The 18763-nt window shown below is 37.3% G+C and overlaps 1 protein-coding gene across 2 annotated transcripts in view; it reads right to left on the bottom strand.

The window, feature by feature from the left end:
* LOC586432 (helicase with zinc finger domain 2) overlaps positions 1–15278 on the bottom strand; it is a 65073-nt gene extending 49795 nt beyond the window's left edge. Inside the window, exons 1-7 of one of the 2 annotated variants that reach the window (XM_030974897.1) lie at positions 15084–15278; positions 13021–13178; positions 6530–6566; positions 4806–5009; positions 3130–3166; positions 2272–2432; positions 1703–1924 (exon numbers count right to left, since the gene is read on the bottom strand). In XM_030974897.1, the coding sequence (XP_030830757.1) occupies positions 1703–1924; positions 2272–2432; positions 3130–3166; positions 4806–5009; positions 6530–6566; positions 13021–13076 (717 nt within the window). In that variant the 5' untranslated portion in view covers positions 13077–13178; positions 15084–15278. Of the gene's footprint in view, positions 1–1702; positions 1925–2271; positions 2433–3129; positions 3167–4805; positions 5010–6529; positions 6567–7053; positions 7059–13020; positions 13179–15083 lie in introns of those variants that run through there. The other variant, XM_030974898.1, reaches the window with a different exon arrangement.
* Between the last annotated feature and the right edge of the window lie 3485 nt (positions 15279–18763).

Below are 18763 nucleotides of genomic sequence, written 5' to 3'. Positions count from 1 at the left end.
TGGATTGCACAGCACCATTTCATGGTCAACTTTATCATTTATTTATTCATTTCTGATATTTATACAGGGTGCCAACAGCGCGTTACCCAATATCTAATATCTGCTTTGCTGACAGAGGACTTAAATAATAATAATGATAATAATAATAATGTTTTATTTACCCAGGGTAGCCACTTCAGTTATGAAACTGCTCTTCCAGCAGGCCCTGCATAACATAATATGTTATTACTACCCCCCTCCCCCTCCAATCTAGTATGCTGAGCGCCTAGCTAGAAGGCAGAAGGTCCCATTGTTAGAAGTCTTTGGTATGACTCGGCCGGGGTTCAAACCCACAACCTCCCGTTCATGAGGCGGGCGCTTTAACCACTGAGCCATCATGCCTGGTTTTAAGGACTTGCTGTGAGAATCAACAGCGCAGTGAGTTACAGGACAATAATGTAACAGCTTATCTGGGATGGCTCTAAAGGGGATTTAGGGGTAGTGCTTCTAGTAGCTTTAACCGAAACTAACTTACTAATAATAATAATAATAATAATAATAGGCATTTGTATAGCGCCGTCTATCTAGACAAAGCTATTCCGAGGCTCACAAGAAACATAGAAAGAATGAGAAAGTTTGAACGAGAAAGTTTGGATGAGTGTCATAGGGCCAAGTACAGGTATTGTTAAAAAAGATAAGATTTCAGCTTGGATTAATGGGATTTTAAGGAAGTTATGATTCTCAAATTAAATGGTAAATTATTCCAAAGACAAGGTGCTGCAGATGAAAAAGCCCTTTCAACACAGGCTAATCGTGTCTTTGGGATCTCAAGAAGATGCTGGTGTGATGATCTTAGACTACGAGCTGGTGTATATTAAAGGCATGACAAGGTTTTGTAAGTATTTTAACTACTCCGATTCAACAACCCTATGTAGCGGGGTCACATGACCCTGTGGGACTATTTTGTTTCTTAAGCAGGCGTGATTAGGAATTTAAGAGAAATGGCTGCTAACATGACCTGAAGATATAGTAGCAGACATAAATGCAATTTCAATTTCAAAAAGCTCCTTTCACTCTATTCTGCTTTTTTTCAGGCCTATAGAGTGGTGAAGTGTGACATCGTCAAAAAACTATTTTGAGAATTTCTCAATTTTAACTTCATTTTCTGAAAGAGCATCAAAATTAATGTACAAATGTCCAAAATCAATTAAATATGTTGAGATATGACCATCTGAATAAATAGATTTCCTATTGGAACTCCAAGTGTTATTTTGCTCCAGTTCATAACATTACGAACCAGAGCAAATAACACTGAGTTCCTATAGGAAATCTATTTATTCAGATGGTCATATCTCGGCCAATACTCAACATATTCAATTGATTTTCGACATTTGTATATTCTTTTTTTATGCTCTTTCGGAAAATGAAGAAAAAATTTAGAAATTTAAAAAATTGATTTATATAATGTCACAGCCTCGAGTCGGTACTCTGTAAGTTGAAAATTAAAAGCCTGTCCATGGATGCTTTTAACATATCTATTGAAGATTCAACAACACCACAAATGGCCTCCCACAATAAAACAATCACTTGAGCGTTGAGTCTAGGGATCATAATGTTAAAGGTAACATGTCTCTCACAAGAATACTTCCTAAACATTAGGAACCGTCAGGTCACAGCACGTCATTGGGCAAGATTATAGCCTGATGAAAACATTTGAACTCACCGGTGGTTTCTGTGGCTGCTGCTGTTTGGGTAGTGCGTGCTTGGGCAACCAGCCCTTGTCCACAGGCTGTGGCCCTCGAGGCGGATCTGGGGTAGCAGCTCTGGGCTGGCTCCCCACTGCCCCTGCCCAGGACATGGTAGGTGGCTTGGCTTCTGGCTTAGGTCCTAGGATGGCCTCCAGTTGTACACTCAATCGGTCAATGTGGCTCTTATCCCACTGGAACTGTAGAGAAAAGTCGAAGGTTCTAGATTTAACATATTTTAATCGACATTAAAAAACTTAAAGCCCCACTGTACTACTTGTAGCTACTTGCTCCCTCTATATAGAAAACTTCCCCAATCGGTGCCTGCTGGTCCCCCATGATCCTCTATTTCTTATGTTATTTGAGAGCTGAGTTGATGAGATACCGGTAGCCACCTGTCAGTGACCTCGCTGTGTGGTCTAATTCCTCCTGGCCAAACTAGTGCAGATAAGCTTTAATTCACGCCCTATTAGAAATTGTTTTTAAATTCAATAGCAATCATTCCCAAATAAACACTTTTTTAAAAACTCTCAATCTGTCAACTTACAGGTTTTGTTGAAAGTCTTTCAATCTCTCGTCGAACTTTCTCCATCCTTCCCCGCAGAGCAAATGACATGCCAGAGCGTCGGTTTTCATTGAGTGACATCTCCCCCTCGGCTAAGGTTTTGATTTCCTGGGCATGCCGATTGTCTATACTACTCTCCAAAACTGCACAATAAACAATTGATAGAAATAAAATAGTTTGTGACAAATAACATTCAAATATACAACACTAAAGTGTTGCTCTAAATATTTAAGAAAGCATGCAGGTAAATTGATAATTCTTTGAGCTAAAGAGGACGTTAGCTATTTTCAAGAGATACATGAACACATTTTTACCAAATGCAAACATTTCAGAGACAAATTTTATTCTCTTTTTCAAACCACATATCAATCAGCCTGTAATTAGCAATGCTATTTTAATATACATCAACAAGTATCATGGTAAAGAAATTATATTTTTTTCTTTCTCAATCAATATTTAGACTTCAAAATACATCTTGGAAATCCTTTTCATATCACTAACACAGTTATGAGTAGTCACGGTCTAGTGGATAGGTCACCAGACTGTGGATTATATGGTTAGAGGCCTGACTTCTACCTTGGCACTATTGTCCTTTGGCAAGACATTAATCTACATTTGCCACTTTCCAACCAGGAGATTAAGATGGGTACACTGTAGGAAGAAATTCCTTAAAATCCTTGAGCGTCATATTACGGCCCCTCAGCTGCAGCCGAGGTAATAATATGATACTTAGTATTTAGCGCAGTAACGTACATTCATATAGAATCCGCTGCGCCATATAAATGAACCTATTATTATTATGCCTCACTGAAAATGCTGAATAAAATGAAAGGAAGTTACCTCTTGAGGCATCCTTGTAAGATACGTCAAATGCACCCTGGATGAAAAAAAGAAATATGAGAAAAAAATCTGATAAAAAAAAGCAATTTCTACAATTTTCTTAAATCTCCTAATTCTCAAATCTCATCTCTAATGTTCTTTGATGCTGTACGTACATGTACCTCAGATTAACTTGTAATAATTTTCCCCTATGATTAACGGAATGAAGGAGGTTTTGTACTGAATCGTAAAAACATAACATGGTAAAAATCTGGATGTAACGACCGGTCAAGGGGAACAAGAATTTGTTATAAATAATTCTAATCAACATAGGGTCTTTATTAACAGGTTCATTTTAATACATTACACGTCGTTGGAATTGCAATGTTGATCAAGAGAAAAAGAAACAAAAGTAATGATGGTCTTTATAGGCATATGGTGTTTCCAAAATGTTGTCATTAAAACAGATATTACTGTGAAATTCAAATATACTGTTGTGTTGATTCTCAATATAATTCTTCATATACTCCTAGTTCTTTTTCCTTGGTTTGTAGTGGGACGTATACATTGGTAATCATACTGTATAAATATGAAAGGTCCTTCTTGGAATACAATACAAGTATATGAACTAGTGACACTGGGAAATTCCCACTACTGAAATACCAATAAAGTTTGTTGACCTTTTGCTGCGAGGTTTGCACATACTGAGAAAAAGCAGATGTTTAATACCCTTAGGCCACAGGATATATACAATGTACATGTAAAGGTTTTATATTAATGATTTCAAATACTGAAGGGAGCTACATCTCTATCAAATACATTTAGATGAGCCACGTAAGCATATGCTAGAGATTGATTATGATACAGTCAAACCTGTTTTAGCGACCACCTGTATAGAAAGACCATCTTTTGTTGTTTACCTTGAGAACCATTTCTTATTGAAACCTGTACATTTAAGGACTCTGTACATTAAGACCACCTATCCCGACTCCCTGGAGCAGTCTTTATATACAGGTTTCACTGTATCACACATTGTTGGCAGAGATTATTGTAGCAGATTGGGATTGACACAACAACCTTTCTGTTGCAATGTGAAACATATACCTCAGCACAGTTCCATCATTCTCCTTTATTACTTCTAACAAATAAAATCTATTGTGTAGTGTTTTCAAAAATCAATAGAATATAATGTTACAGTTTGCAAACCTATCTTTTGTGCAGGAGATTTCTTAAGGTGAACATCGCCAAAGCAGGAGCTTTGTATTAATTAACAAAGTTAGTACCCATTAGGCAAACCTACATGTACTTGTTCAAATTCAATGGTCATCATGGACTTTCAAAAATATTTCGCTATTTTCTAATATGGAATTAAAGATAATTGACTTTTCGCAAATACACACAACTGTACTCATGGGGCTGAGTGAAAGATATGAATGCCTACTTTCTCCATTACGTTGAAGATACTGTAAAAGTAGAATCTTCGCAGTACTGTACATTAATTTTTGTGGATTTTGCGATAAGATCGTCAAGTGCGAATTTTAGAACTTATTGGTGTTTTGAACGGGCTGAATGGCGTGCAACACGAATTCAAGAATCCACAAATTTAAGAACCTGTGAATATGTTTTGGGGTCGCTCAGCTCGAAAAATTAATCACGCAAAAATAACAGCGTTTACAGTAATGAATTGATCAACCCACCAGTTTGAGCCCACAGGCTGCACGAAGGAGGAGGGTGTTCTCCTCCCTCTGGCTGTCATCTTTCTTCTGGTATCCAGCCTTCTTGATGTAATCGAAGAGGATCAGAGCCTGGGTGAGGTAGTCTCCGGCTTCCATCCATCTCTTCTCGTCGAGGAAGGAATAGCTCAGCTTCTGAAGGTCGTCGATGGTGCTCCGAAAGAAAGGCTGGAGGGAGGTGCAGGAGGAAGGTTAAAGGCATAACTTAACAATGTTAAATCTGAGATGCACTGCCCTACGAGTTATCAGTGTCTGAGATATGGTGTAATATTGAAGCCCAAAAGAAATTGTGCTTCAAAACTATCATGAAGTGCCTCAAAAAAGTAAACATCTTTGAGTGGCCGGTTTTAACATACTCATTTCCCCCAATAGACTGTAGTGTTATAAAAACCTTTAGGAAAACAAATTTTGAAATTTTGATTTTCCAATCATAAATATCTTGATTATCAGACAGGCGATGGGCTTGTAAAAGTCATGGGGTTTCTGACTGACCTAAGGTTTTTAATTATCATTGCAGCATGAGCTGAATCCAGGATTTTGTTTCAGAATCTGAGACAAAGATACCCAATCCCTGTAACAGGTGGAATGGGAGTGAAATGTTTTTTTTTTACCCGTTTGTTGCAAGTCATCAGTGATGAAGTGAATTAAGTCAGCAATATGCAAAGACATCAAGGTATTATACCCATGTTCTCCTACTAGAATATCCAGGTATGAACCTACATGTACATGTACCTGTCTACACAATTGTGTATGCATGGACCTCTGGCACTACAGGTATCTCAGTCACCTTGTCCCTATTCTATTGTTCATTTCCACCATCAAAATGTTCCACAATACCTAAATTTCACATACTAATAGTATATGTACCTGTAGATTTGATCATACTTGCATCATAACATTGTCATCAGGGTGGAGGTTTTTTTTTCTTCTTCTTTTAACTTTTTCTTCCCCAAAATATCTGACAAGCAAGGCAAGTATGTGGAGGGGTGGGGGGGGGGGGGGGTCCACTGGTCCAGAGTCCAGGCCTTGAGACCCCTGTGACTCTCATCCCCCATTTCTGATTAGATAGACGATAGACGCAGGCCTAATTTATCAAGTCATCAAATAATTTTTGTCCGGATTCATACCCAGAAATCTCTGAGAGGCTCCCTTCCCAATCTGCCCTCAATTATACATGTACATGTACATACTACCGGTACATTTGTAGCTCACTGCTGTTTACAACGATCAAAAGTAAACATTTCAAATTCCACCACAACCTACATGTACATGTACATGTAGGTCATCCCAGGATATTCATCAACTACTGTACAGCCTACATGGCAAACTTAACCTAATAATTGAGATATTTACATACAAACTCTCTTTTTTTAAATTAAATAAATTAATCAGCTAAAGAAATCTTGTCATGACAATTCACTTTCAAGTTCATAATAAACTGGTGACAATAAATTAAAAAGATAAAAAGTTTTTTTCTAGGCATTTGGCATTACCCTACATCAGGTAACACACATCTTTTGCATGGCTATATTTACACTTCACATCAAGCACGACTTGCACTTGGTCTCTCCCTGCTAATGTACATACATACAGACCACTGTGTATGTGAGTGTTGTTTATTCACATTCATACATATTCACCCACATACGGGGTACAAAAGCATACAAACATGAGTCATAAACAATTACCTCTTGTATTGTATGCAGCATATAGGCTGGAGAATTCCTGGAATGAAATGAAAATACAAAAACAAATCAGATTTCATCAACAGTTAAAAACATACCTTTATCAGATTGTCCATTAATTGGACATGCTCTGATGAAGAAATGAAAATACAAAAACAATAAAATTTCATCAACATGCCTGTTTATGAGGCACCATTTTGTAATATAGCAAAGGTACATTTACACTAATAATTTACATTTTGCAGTGTGAATCCATTTTGAGACGTTAAATAAAGAATAAGCGAAAATATAAATTGAAAACAAATGTATCTGTATATAAAATGTATCATGCTGGGATCCAGCAATTCTTCTATCAAATCTTGTTTACAAGAGCTTTGGGGGAGATATCCTTGACAAAGTATGATTTCTACATAGCAATTCTTATGATTCTCTTAAATCATAGCTGCACTAGTTTGGCCAGGAGGGATTGCACCTCCTTCCATGGTCACTGACAGGTGGTTATCTCATCAAATTAGCTCTCAATTAACATCAGAAAGAGGGGATCATGGTGGACCAATGGTCACCGATTAAGCCTGGTTTGCTATATAGAGGGCGCAAGTAGCTACATGTACATGTATAAGTAGTGCAGTGGGGCTTTAACTATTTTCTTCCAGAGCACTCTTTAGATCAACCATACACCTCTTTGGGGCTTTGCAGAGATAACTTCCATGCATTATTTAGACAGTTGTCTAGAGGGTCCTGCTCTCTGACAGACAAATTATTAAAAAACTAGGATATCTTTTCTGAACTTCACTGGGTCATTAATCCCGTACCCATTTGTATTTTGAACCCTGGTAAACAGTACTAAACATTCTGGTGTGGAAACAAAGGGACATCGAGTGGGGAATTCCCACTATTGTTGCATTGTTGAAACTGGATAAAAAACTACAACACACCACTTTATATACATGTACATGTATATATGTCATGTACAGTTAATATCTAAAGTATTTGTACCCCTTGTAAATTTGATAGTTTTGTGATCTTCATCACTCAAGAATGATAGCTGGACTGGTTGAATTATGGCCTTTGTTAAATACTTTTAGAAGCAAGCTTTGTGAAAGAAACGTTGTGAAATAGATCAGAAAAGGTTGATCATCTAGCACCTAGCATCTGCAAGGTTCTGGAATCATCAAAATGATAAGAAATTTGGCCCATTCTTTGTAAAGTTACAAGCACTATACACAGAAAGATGTATATGGGACTACCCTATATCTCTCACAGACCATGAGAGAAACAAATTTACCAAATATATGAATTAGTAGGCGGTTTCCCGGCAAATTTTTTATCATCATGTATTAGTCAAAACATATTCTTTCACATGATTGGTAATGAGAGCTTCCATTTCATTTTTTGAAATTGGGGCGTTTCCAATACTGGTCTTTACCTTTAAGTAGAATGTGAAGGGCATCTCTGCACTCACATCAAGGGATGATTTTTATCGAACGAACAAGATGTGTTGTGTGCAACTGATACATCCATATTACAAATGGGAAATGTTCCTGTTCATTGGAATGGATCTGTACGTCTAGGTTTGGTGTTAGCCTCGATAAATTGACAAACTGATTCAAACCTAAAAATGCTCAGCATTCAGTTCATGTACAGTGTATGACATGACGATGGTAGTAGTAATGGTACTACCTTTCAAAGAATTGCTGTAACCATCAATGCACAATTCTAATTGAAGCCTTCTCAAAAGATTTTGAAGATGCAATCGATCGACCACAGATTGGCAACTCTGCAAGGTATCTTGCGAGTTTATGACATTTTCTGGACAGAGCAGATTGGAGAGGACCTTGCAGGATGCATCACAGTGTTGCCAATTTGTGTTTCACTGATAACAACTTCAAAAATTCAGAACTTTCCTACTTTTAATCAAATATTCCTTAAACTGTCACAGGTTTGTTTCTCTCATTTTTCTGCTTTTATTAATACTTTTTATACATATATACTTTTTATTAAGAATACCAGCTAATTTTCAGGGTGCACTTCCCCTTTAAAAAATGCTTTCAAGCCATGACTTGTTATGTTCTATTTTCAGGAAACATCTGTGTGCTTGATCAATATTGCCGAGTCATTCATGTATGTCAAAATGAATTGCGAAATGCCAAACTATCACCAAAAGAAAAATTTCTTGGTTTGTTAGGAGCACCATCTCGCTATAACTATCAAATATATGAGCTTCAAATATTATAACTGTAAAGCTAGATATTGGAAGTTTCAATACACACTCAAGAAACATAAAAGTTAAGTAACTTGTGAATATGGTAGACCACTTAACGCACCCGGATTCACTGGCATCAAGGCCGCACGGAAGTGGCAGAAACCAAATCCAACTCAAGTTTCTTGTGCAGGGTTTTATGTACTCTTTGTTTCTATTAACATATTCCTTTGACATAAAGCCTGTAGAATGGAAGGAAAAGATCAGTTTCTTTTTCTTTCCTTTTTTAGGTGATTTCATTCATTCTTCCTGTACTCACATTATGATTTGGTGATTGGTACAGTTCACAGGCAAATTGATCATGAATGTTTCCTTTTATTTGGAAATAAATAAATAATATTTGCTACATTTATTTTGTATTGCACACTATCTTTCTCATGGGATGCTCAAGGCCTCTACAAATTATTATTACCTTGGCTTTAGCCCAGCCACCCTTTAAGGCGTTAATAAATTCCTACCAGGTGCATACATGTACATGTACCAGGCAATGAAAATAAAAATATATAAAATATATCTTGGTTGTGTAAAATACTTGTAAATTAAATCCAGCTCGTTTCCCAGAATTCTTCCATATTTAAACATAATTATATGCAGGGACTGAAGGTTTCCATCTAGGTTTCCACAGACAAGGTCACACATATGGAATCTGGGTTTGCCTTACAAATGTATTATGATGAAGTACCTTGATATGTGAGTTAAATCAATAACCTTGTAGACATCAAACATAGCATTGCATAGTGTATGCATCTATACTGAAGTATGAAAATCATTAATATAAAAAAAGGATCTGATATGAAGACTATTGTAGATATTGATACAGACATATTAAACTCTATTAAATTCTGTAGTTTATATTTGACTAAGGAGGGTCTCCAACGTATATTCTGACAAGGAATTTATTGAACTAAAGAAATAACATTTCATTTGTACAGAGGACAAAAATGTGAATCTCTCACTTTCTGTGATATATTTACAAGCTTTTGTATATTTGTTCAGGACTACTTTTCATCTAATAGTGATGGTCCCACTAGGGTCAATTCAATCCAATTTTAGGCAACTAATCCAAGCAAAATCTACAAAGTGGGGGTGGTAAATAACCACTTTTTATCATAGCACAATGCCATACGGTTCCCTTGAAATTGAAATACAATGTCACAGTAAATAATCTGCTATGTAAGAAGCACAAAGAATCACAGACAAAATTTTGCAACACGGAAGAAACCTTTAAAGGCAATTCTAGTAACCACAACTCCCAGGGACGATAAACAATATGGAATCTACATTATAAATGTAATGTGCATGCATGTGGAATGAGAATATCCCCTATCAAAGTCCATACAGAAACATGCAGGTACATGTTCATGTGCAGATCTACCGGAAACCATTGTTCATGAACACACTCTGCACATGAATGCCGAGAGTCTACGAGTAGTCTGGTGGCACAAACCTGTCGGATTTCAAGTGTGAAATCGATGCATGAAAACATGCCGGCTTCCTACAAAGTCTCAAGGTTCTGTTGAAGAGCACATGTCTCTGTAGTGACAGTTGTTCTGATCTGCGGTGTATTTCCTACATTAACCAAATTCCTAACTGCAGCCCTAGACCCAATACTATACCTAATCCTAACTTAAAACCAGATGGCAACCCTATACCTTTGAAGAAAAAAAGAGTATATTCAATCAACTGTCAGGAAGGAAATGTCAGATAACCAAATGTCCACGATAAAAAATAAGGCTTTGAACCTTCTGTCTGCCCTCTAAATGGCCTTCATTTCAGAGAAAATTCCCTTAATTAACAATGTTAAACATTGTTAATTAAGGTAAAGTAATACACCAAATCGTCGCTTTTTCATGAAGTGACGGTAGTGAAAAAAAATTGCATTCACTTTGCGTTATGATTTTCCTCACTACCGTCACTTCGTGACAACAAGGACGAAATGATATCTACAGACTGTAGTTAAAGTTGATTAACAGGGTTTAGCTGTATATGCTTTGGCACTCTTTGGTACTACAGCATAATTATTATTTACATCTGTATCAGCGGAAAAATACAGTAGCTCTGGAAAGCTCAAAAATAGCACTGGTAAACTGACAAAGAGCTCTGGGGACTGTTTCACAAGGACTAAGATCAACTTTAAAGGTACTATGTCCCATTTGCAGGCCAAAAAAATGAAAAAGTTAAATTCCAACTGCATTTGAAAGATAATACTAATTTAGAACTTCCCTAAAAAAGGTGGGGCTTGAAAATGTCTTCAAGTGGGAAAATAACGACTATTAGTTGTTAAATCGACTTTAGGGCTATAGAGCCCCAAAGTAATAGTCTTGATTTTCAGACAATTGTACCGAATGGTCATACGTTTTATGCTGCGCAAAGATTCAATCAGTTTAATCTTGGCCATCACAAGAAGTGGGTTATTGATGTAGACAAATGCTCATGTACCCTTTACAACTCTTTTCATGTATGTTATTACCAAAGAAGAAAAAAAGCCAGTCAGTCACTCAATAGTGTCTGACAGTGAAGTCTAGCAAGTAAACGGGTTTCCTTGCATAATTTGAATATGAGGACACTGCTAACGTTTAAATTTCACAGATAGGACATACGTGACATATTCATAATTCCTGCAAATTTCTACAGAATTTGAGGTTGGCTGCAAAAGGGACCTTTAAAGATAAACTTTAGTACTGGTAATGCGATTGCATTGTGAAAGAAAAGGTGTGGAAAGGATCAGAAACAGTTGATCATGTAGCATGTAAGTATTGGTGTGCACTGCAAGGTTCTGGAGTCATCAAAATCATAATAAATTTGACCGAGTCTTGGTAAAGTAACAAGCACTCACATAGAAAGCTATATATGGGACAACACACATGGTGTCGGGGCTAGTACTACCTTGATTTCCTTGTCTTTCTATGCTCATTACTCAGCCAGTATACATTTTCTTCCAAAATTGTTTGGCACATGTCATTTATTTGTAATCTTGAACATTCAGTGTGAGTTTCGTTTGATTCTGTGAGAATTATTTTAATTTTTTTACCAGTACTGGAGTTTATCTTTAAGCTGGACTTCAATATGGCAGGTCGTTCATGCCATCTACTCTCACCATTATGATCTTTACATAATATTTTTTCCTTCAATAATGAATTATCAAGATATATAAATTCTGTAGATGTATGACCGTGATATATCGTCGGTGGGGTGACAAAACCTTGTATCTCAAAAATCATGAATTTTCAGGAGAGCGAAAAAACTTTCCTGTCTCAACAAATTTAGTGCTGTGACACCGTCCTTTCTTTTTAAAACTGGAATATTTATACAATTTTTAATGTCATTGTTGAAATACAGTAAAATAATTGTTTTTATATGTACATGTACGAGGTTTTTGCGTTTATCTACATTGAGATACAAGTTTTTAGTTTTTCTTCAAATTGAGATACAAGTTCTTACTTTCAACTCTGAATGAGTTACAAGGATTTGGTTGAATAAGTTACAAGGATTTGAATACACTAACTTCGGTACTATTAGGCCGTGTGTGAGTTACGAGGAAAAGAAATTACGTATCTTATGTTACGAGGTTTTGTCAGTGCAGCTTCAAAGGGGGTTAAAGTTACAAGGTTTAGTTTAAGGGTGTTTGTGTGGAATTTGTGAAAAAACCGAGAAGGAGGCATTCCATGGATTTATCAGATGGTGTCGTAGGCCATAAGAGAAGGCAACTTTATTATCACTCGCGTTCGTCCGGGTTCAGGACGATCGCGTCCCCTCCTTTGTTTAGCGAACGCGACTGTCCTGAACGCGTAAGGTACAAAATTATGCAAAAAAATCAAATTCTCAAAAAAATTTAAATACAAGGTTTTGTCACCCCACCGACGATATGTACGTCCCTTGAGAGACCAATGCCTGTAAACGGTGAAAGCAAACAGTGGCATAAATGGCCTGCCATAGTTAAGTCCAACTTAAAGTCAATCTTAGTCTTTGTGAAACACTCCCTGGTAATATAACCATAAAATAACTAAATATCACTGCGAGGAATAAGCACACTTTTACCACACCAAATCCTTAAAGAGCTCCCGCAAACAGAAAAACATTTTTTTCACTGGTCTGTATTAAATAGAAACATACTTTTAAATTTGATTGCTGAGGTACTTACAGTGTACATCAGAAAGATCCTATAAGAGATCCCACAAACAGAAAAGAGCCTTTTACACTGTTCTGTATTAAATAAAAACATTTTGATACTTACATCAGAAAGAGCATCTTCTCGTCCACCCGCATCTGCCTGTTAAATCGGTCGGCCATCTTGCCGACCTTATCAGTGGGCAGAGGTAAACCCTCTGCACACTATAGTTGAAGAAACAGCAATCTGCTCTCTTTGGTTACATCAACTGCTGCCTTTCATACCTGATGAGAGAGGTTGACAGGTGGAGAGAGAGAGAGAGAGAGAGAGAGAGATAGAGGTGGGGGGGGGGGAAGAATTAAAAAATATATATTTTCATTTCAGAATCCTAATAGCTTTTTCAGATTTAAAGGGCAATCCAACCCTTGTATTAAGTTTATTTCTATGACAGCAGAAATAGTCAAACCTGTCTATAGCGACCGCCCAAGGGAAACACAAAAAGTGGCCTTTGTAGACAGGTTCTTTTAGTGTATGATTCAATGAGAAACCATTTTCAATGGAAACAATACATGTGGCCTTTGTAGACAGGTGGTCACTAAAGCAGGTTTGACTGTAAGACTGTGTGTCCCAGGAAAAAAGATGAAACCGAGACAAATTGATGCTTTATCATAACTTAATCACAATTATAATTAATAAATGGCACATATTTGTTTTAAAAGCTTAGATCCTCCACTTCCATTTGATGCATCTCATATGATATATATTTCATGCATGAATGATTAAAAACAATTTGAAGAAAGGTTACCAAAAAGTCATTTTGCGAACAGTATCTGAATTAAAAAAATTTAATAATGAGAGCCTCCATCTTGGATTTTAATGACAATGGACAAAAAATGTGTGCCGACATTATAATCCAAGATGGCGGCTCTCATGTTTTGCCTCTTCTGTTACTAAGACCAATAATAATTTCAAAGACCAACAAACATGGTCTACAACAACTCTAAAAGACAAAATAATCCCAACTATTCATGTTTTTTAGCATTTGATAGTCCAAAACTTGAACATTTTCTACATTTAAAAAAAAAAAAATTCTGCCGATTTTTTTTCTAATCATTTGTATTGATTGGCGATCAGAATTTATTATCTGATTTCACTTGATCGGCTAAAGATCGGCCCCGATCCAATGATTGGTTACAGGGTTAGTTTTTCTCCATATGCCCAAAAAGGCATCATCTCAGAACTCTAGAAATAACATTGTTTCCGTCGTAACTCCGAGATTTGCAACTTTTGAGAAATGATGCCCCAAGCGATAAGAAGTTCCAGTCATAGGGAAATTATATATTATTACATGCGATTACAGTTTGAAAATACCCTTTCCCCCACTTTTCAGATAGTTTTTTTTTCATCAGCGCTCTGCAGGATTCGGATTTCCGAACCGCGCACTGGCGATGTGAAAAACGGATTCTATGTAAGAAAATAACCCCAGTTCACCGTCTTCTTTTATGGGTTGTCCGTCTTCCCGAGGATTTATTGCTTGTAATAACGACTTAACGTGAAAGTCTCTGTACAAAGTCAATGTAAAAACAGTAAAATGAATCAAAAGAATCATCGCGGAATCTGTTTTTTTCGCATCGCCAACGCGCGCAGATCAGAAATATGAAACGTCTGCAAAAAAGCAGACAATCCTTATTTTTTTTAGGAGGGTCTGTCCGAGTTTCAAAGACAATCCTCGTTTATGCGTACAATCCTTATTCTCGGACCAGCGCCCCTACTGATAATGGTGAAAAACGATCCAAAAGGGAAAATTGAGAAGAAAAAAATCATTCAGACACCCTTCTTCAGTTCAAGTTCAACAATCATAATGTAACTTTCCATCTTAGAGTTAGATAAACCAGGGATATGAGATCGAGTTATAACTTCCCCCATCTCCTTCTCACTCTCACTCTCACGCTGGAACTTGAAAGTTAGAAAGTTGACTAGATTTCTAGAACTAGTCTAGACAGTCATGACCCCAGCTACACCTAGTCTAGAAGGTCTAGATCTAGTCTATATTATATATATTCTCGAGTAGTCTAGTTATTGGTTAACTCAATTCTCAAACTGTTGAAAAGTTGAAGTTAAACTGTAGACCTATGATAGATAGATAGTCTAGAGGTCTAGAGAAATAATTAGGTTAAAATCATACGCACCTAAAATATATCTATAATTATTACAGGCACGGAACACTGGACCAAACTGTGGCATCTAATCCAATTCCTCCTTTTGAAAAGGATTAGAAATTTGTAGAATGTGTTGAATTTCCGCTTGGACCGCAGTTTCGCAAGAGCAACTGATTTCGGTCGTGATTATCTGCCGATTGCAGCAAGTTTATAGCTGCATGCATACTACTGTGTGCGTCAATTCAGCGCATTCTTGTTGTTTGTGTACATACATGCAGCATGCATGAAATGCATGCAATATTATTGACAGCACGTGCGCGCTATTTTCGCGGGCGCAGTGGCCGTGATAAAAATAGAATGGGGAACTCCACATTCGAAAGAATGTGGAAGGTATATTTTTAACTCTTTTCTCAATTTTAGAAATACATGTGTAAATGTAAATTACATAAATAACTTTTGACATAATTTTTTAGTTATTCAAATTTATTTAAAACCTTATTTTACATGACTGCATTACATGCATTCCAAGCATCATTAAATTGGCACCACTTTTCCGGGGATTCCCCACTACGCCACCCGAATGCTTGTTGGATCAACGCAATGGCCGATGCCCTGACCTACATTAGTAATGTGTTTCTTTTGAGAATTTTAAACCGTTTGTATTTGGTAAATCGCAAAGTGTTTTGAAGTTTGAACGTCACAACCAGCTTTTATCACCTTGTCCTTTATAAAGGCAATTACTAAGATATCTTTCAAGAGAACAACGTACACGATCAGGCGCGCCGGAAGCAGTTTGGGATGGGGGGGGGGGGGGGCAAACATTCCAGGGGGCTCACCTTCCAGGGGCAGTGACGTAACGAGCAAAAACGTCTGGAAGGGGGGCAGAAGAAAAATCTGCATCACCACCACTCTTACACGTTACATGCAAGCCCCGCCGAACGTTTTTCAAAGTGGATTATTAACGATCAGGTAGAGCGTAAATTGGCGTGGGGTCCAGGGCCTGAGCCCCGGCAGGGGGTCAAGGGGCTGAGCCCCAGAAGCTCAGGGGTTTTAGGCATATTTAGATAACTTATTTGTGATCCTGGCAGCCCACTAATTGGCGGAGAGTCCAGGGAGCAGAGCCCCCGGAAGCTCGGGGGTTTTACGTATTTAATAACGGTCAGATGAGCATACAGGGGACCGCCTTAGGGCCCTTGGTTGGGTCCGGGGGCAGAGCCCCCGTAAGCTCTGGGGTCTTAGGCATTCAATTACGGTCAGATGAGCATATTTTGATACCTCATTTGTGACATTGGCCGAGGTCACTTGTTTTTTCTCTTTCTCTTTCTTTCTTTTTCTTTGTAACAAACTTTTTCAAAAAGTGAGGGGGGCTCAAGCCCCCGAGCCCGGCCGTTCTGCAGACCCTGACATAAAGGCTTCTAAATAAGCATATTTTTCGCCCTATTGTAAATTTGAGAATTTCTAATTTTCCAACAAACGCATAAAAAGGTATGACTTACAACAAAATTGAGAAAAAATACCGGAAAATCATGTCATTTCAGCAACATTTGTAAATCACTGGTATCGAAAAAAAATATATTACCCCCCCCCCCCCCCCCCCCCAATCAGTACGCCAGCGTTCAGGGGCTCATAAGCTTCTCACCCCTATAACAAAAAACAGACACGCTTTCCCATTCTCCCACAATATGTCCACGATATGCGCGTATCGCTATTATAAAAACCTCCATTGATAAATATAGGTACCATGCGCAATGTTTAGAAAATTTAATTCCTGTTAACTTTCCTTTTCTTTGAATGGAATTTTATATGTCATTTAATTCAGGTTTTATTATTGTTATGTTCTATTGGGTTAAAAGTACAAACCATCTTTACTCATTTACTGCTTTTTTTTTCTTGAGGGGGGGGGGATGTTTTTTTTTGGGGGGGGGGGCAAAATGCGTTTTGCCCCCCCCCCCCCCCCCCTTCCGGCGCCTATGTACACGATCATCACCAAAACACCATATACGCCTAGCTAACTATAATTAGTTATTACGGTCAAAAGCTGCTAAATTCTTCTGGTTATGTTTTCGGAAAATGGGTCATGTTAAAGAATATATAAATTTAAACCGTAGTGAGAATTGCATTTTGCATGAAACAAGCTGCAATGGGTTTTATTTTGCCGACCCTCTGGTTAAATCATGATAATGTGACACAGTGAATGATAGCAAAAACAAAACCATGCAGAAACAAAACACTGACACCGGGCACTGACCCCAGTGAAACAAACGTGTAGTTCGTTCACGATATCCGTTTGTGTCGGGTTTCGTTTAATTGTTTCTGGGACACATTGTATAGGCCTACACGTGCGTCAGACGGGTTGATAAAGCTTAAGTTTGCGGGTGTGGTCATATTAAAGACGAAACCCAAAATAGCAAAATCATGCATGCTTGTTGAATCAGGAAAGTTCCTTCAAATCATAATAACTATTGTAAAAGTAGAAATGATAATAATGATAACAGCAAGAACATCAAGAATAATGATAAGGACGAAGATCAGGATAGTTGTAACAGTATCAGCGATGATGATGATGATGGTGATATTGTACACTTGCCCTATCGCCCTCAGATGAAGAAAGCGTTATAATCATTTAAAGGATGCGAAGAAACACCCACCAATATACCTTTCGAGGGTTGCTCTCATTTAGAATTTAAAAAGAGATAAAAAATCGTCCTCAAAAGACTTCTAAGCGTTGACATTTTGTCTATCAAAAAAAGATTAAAATCTAACTTTTCTCATTCCATTGAACTTTGGTCAAGATTACACTTCAAGTCGGAAATATCTATTCTTATTTTGAAAAAATACAAAATAGTTGAGTTTGTGAATTGTTCATACACTTCTAAGCTAGTTACAATTCTCTTCCGTGTTTTAGAATATCACGAACATATTAAGTTGTTTGTTCCTGTCATTGAGCAGAATTAAAGACTATTCTTCCGTGTTTTAGAATATCACGAACATATTAAGTTGTTTGTTCCTGTCATTGAGCAGAATTAAAGACTATACTCTTAACTAACTCCATATTAGTATGTAGTTGCATTTCCGCATTCTACTATGTGACATGCAAACAACTTCTGACTTCGAAATGATGATGAAAAATATTCACTATAGCAACAATGAGAAAGGATGCAATGACGACGACTCGACTTATATAGCTATACAATTTATATTCATCATCATTGTCTCAATGAATTTATTGGGAGATATGTTAACTTCTACCTTCTTCTTCTTCTTCTTCTTCTTCTTCTTCTTCTTCTCTTTATCCTATACACCTTCTTCTTCTTCTTCTCCTCCTCCCTTTTCGGCTTCTTTTTCTTCTTCCCCTTCTCCTTCTCCTTCTTCTGCTTCTTCTTTTGGGGAGGGTTTATTTATTTGACCTCTCTCTCTCTCTCTCTCTCTCTCTCTCTATGTCTCTCTCTCTATCTATCTCTGTCATTTTTATTCTCACACCTTTCAATTTTGTGTGAATTTGTCTGGAGACAAAAAGTCAATAATACAACGATTGAAGCCAAACAACAACTAAAGAATGTAAGACTATAATGGGCCAAAGTTGATCTTATTTGCTCAATGGGCATACGTCATTAATCGTACCTGGAATTCCCATATCTCGGGGATTTCCAACAGAATAGAAGACAATGCGGAAGGGGGGATGCAATGTTACCTCCACAGCCCACACTTTT

This window comes from Strongylocentrotus purpuratus, unplaced genomic scaffold (assembly GCF_000002235.5).
Source record: "Strongylocentrotus purpuratus isolate Spur 01 unplaced genomic scaffold, Spur_5.0 spur5_scaffold_7, whole genome shotgun sequence".
NCBI classification, from domain to species: domain Eukaryota; kingdom Metazoa; phylum Echinodermata; class Echinoidea; order Camarodonta; family Strongylocentrotidae; genus Strongylocentrotus; species Strongylocentrotus purpuratus.
This window is presented reverse-complemented; position numbering and strand designations above follow the sequence as displayed.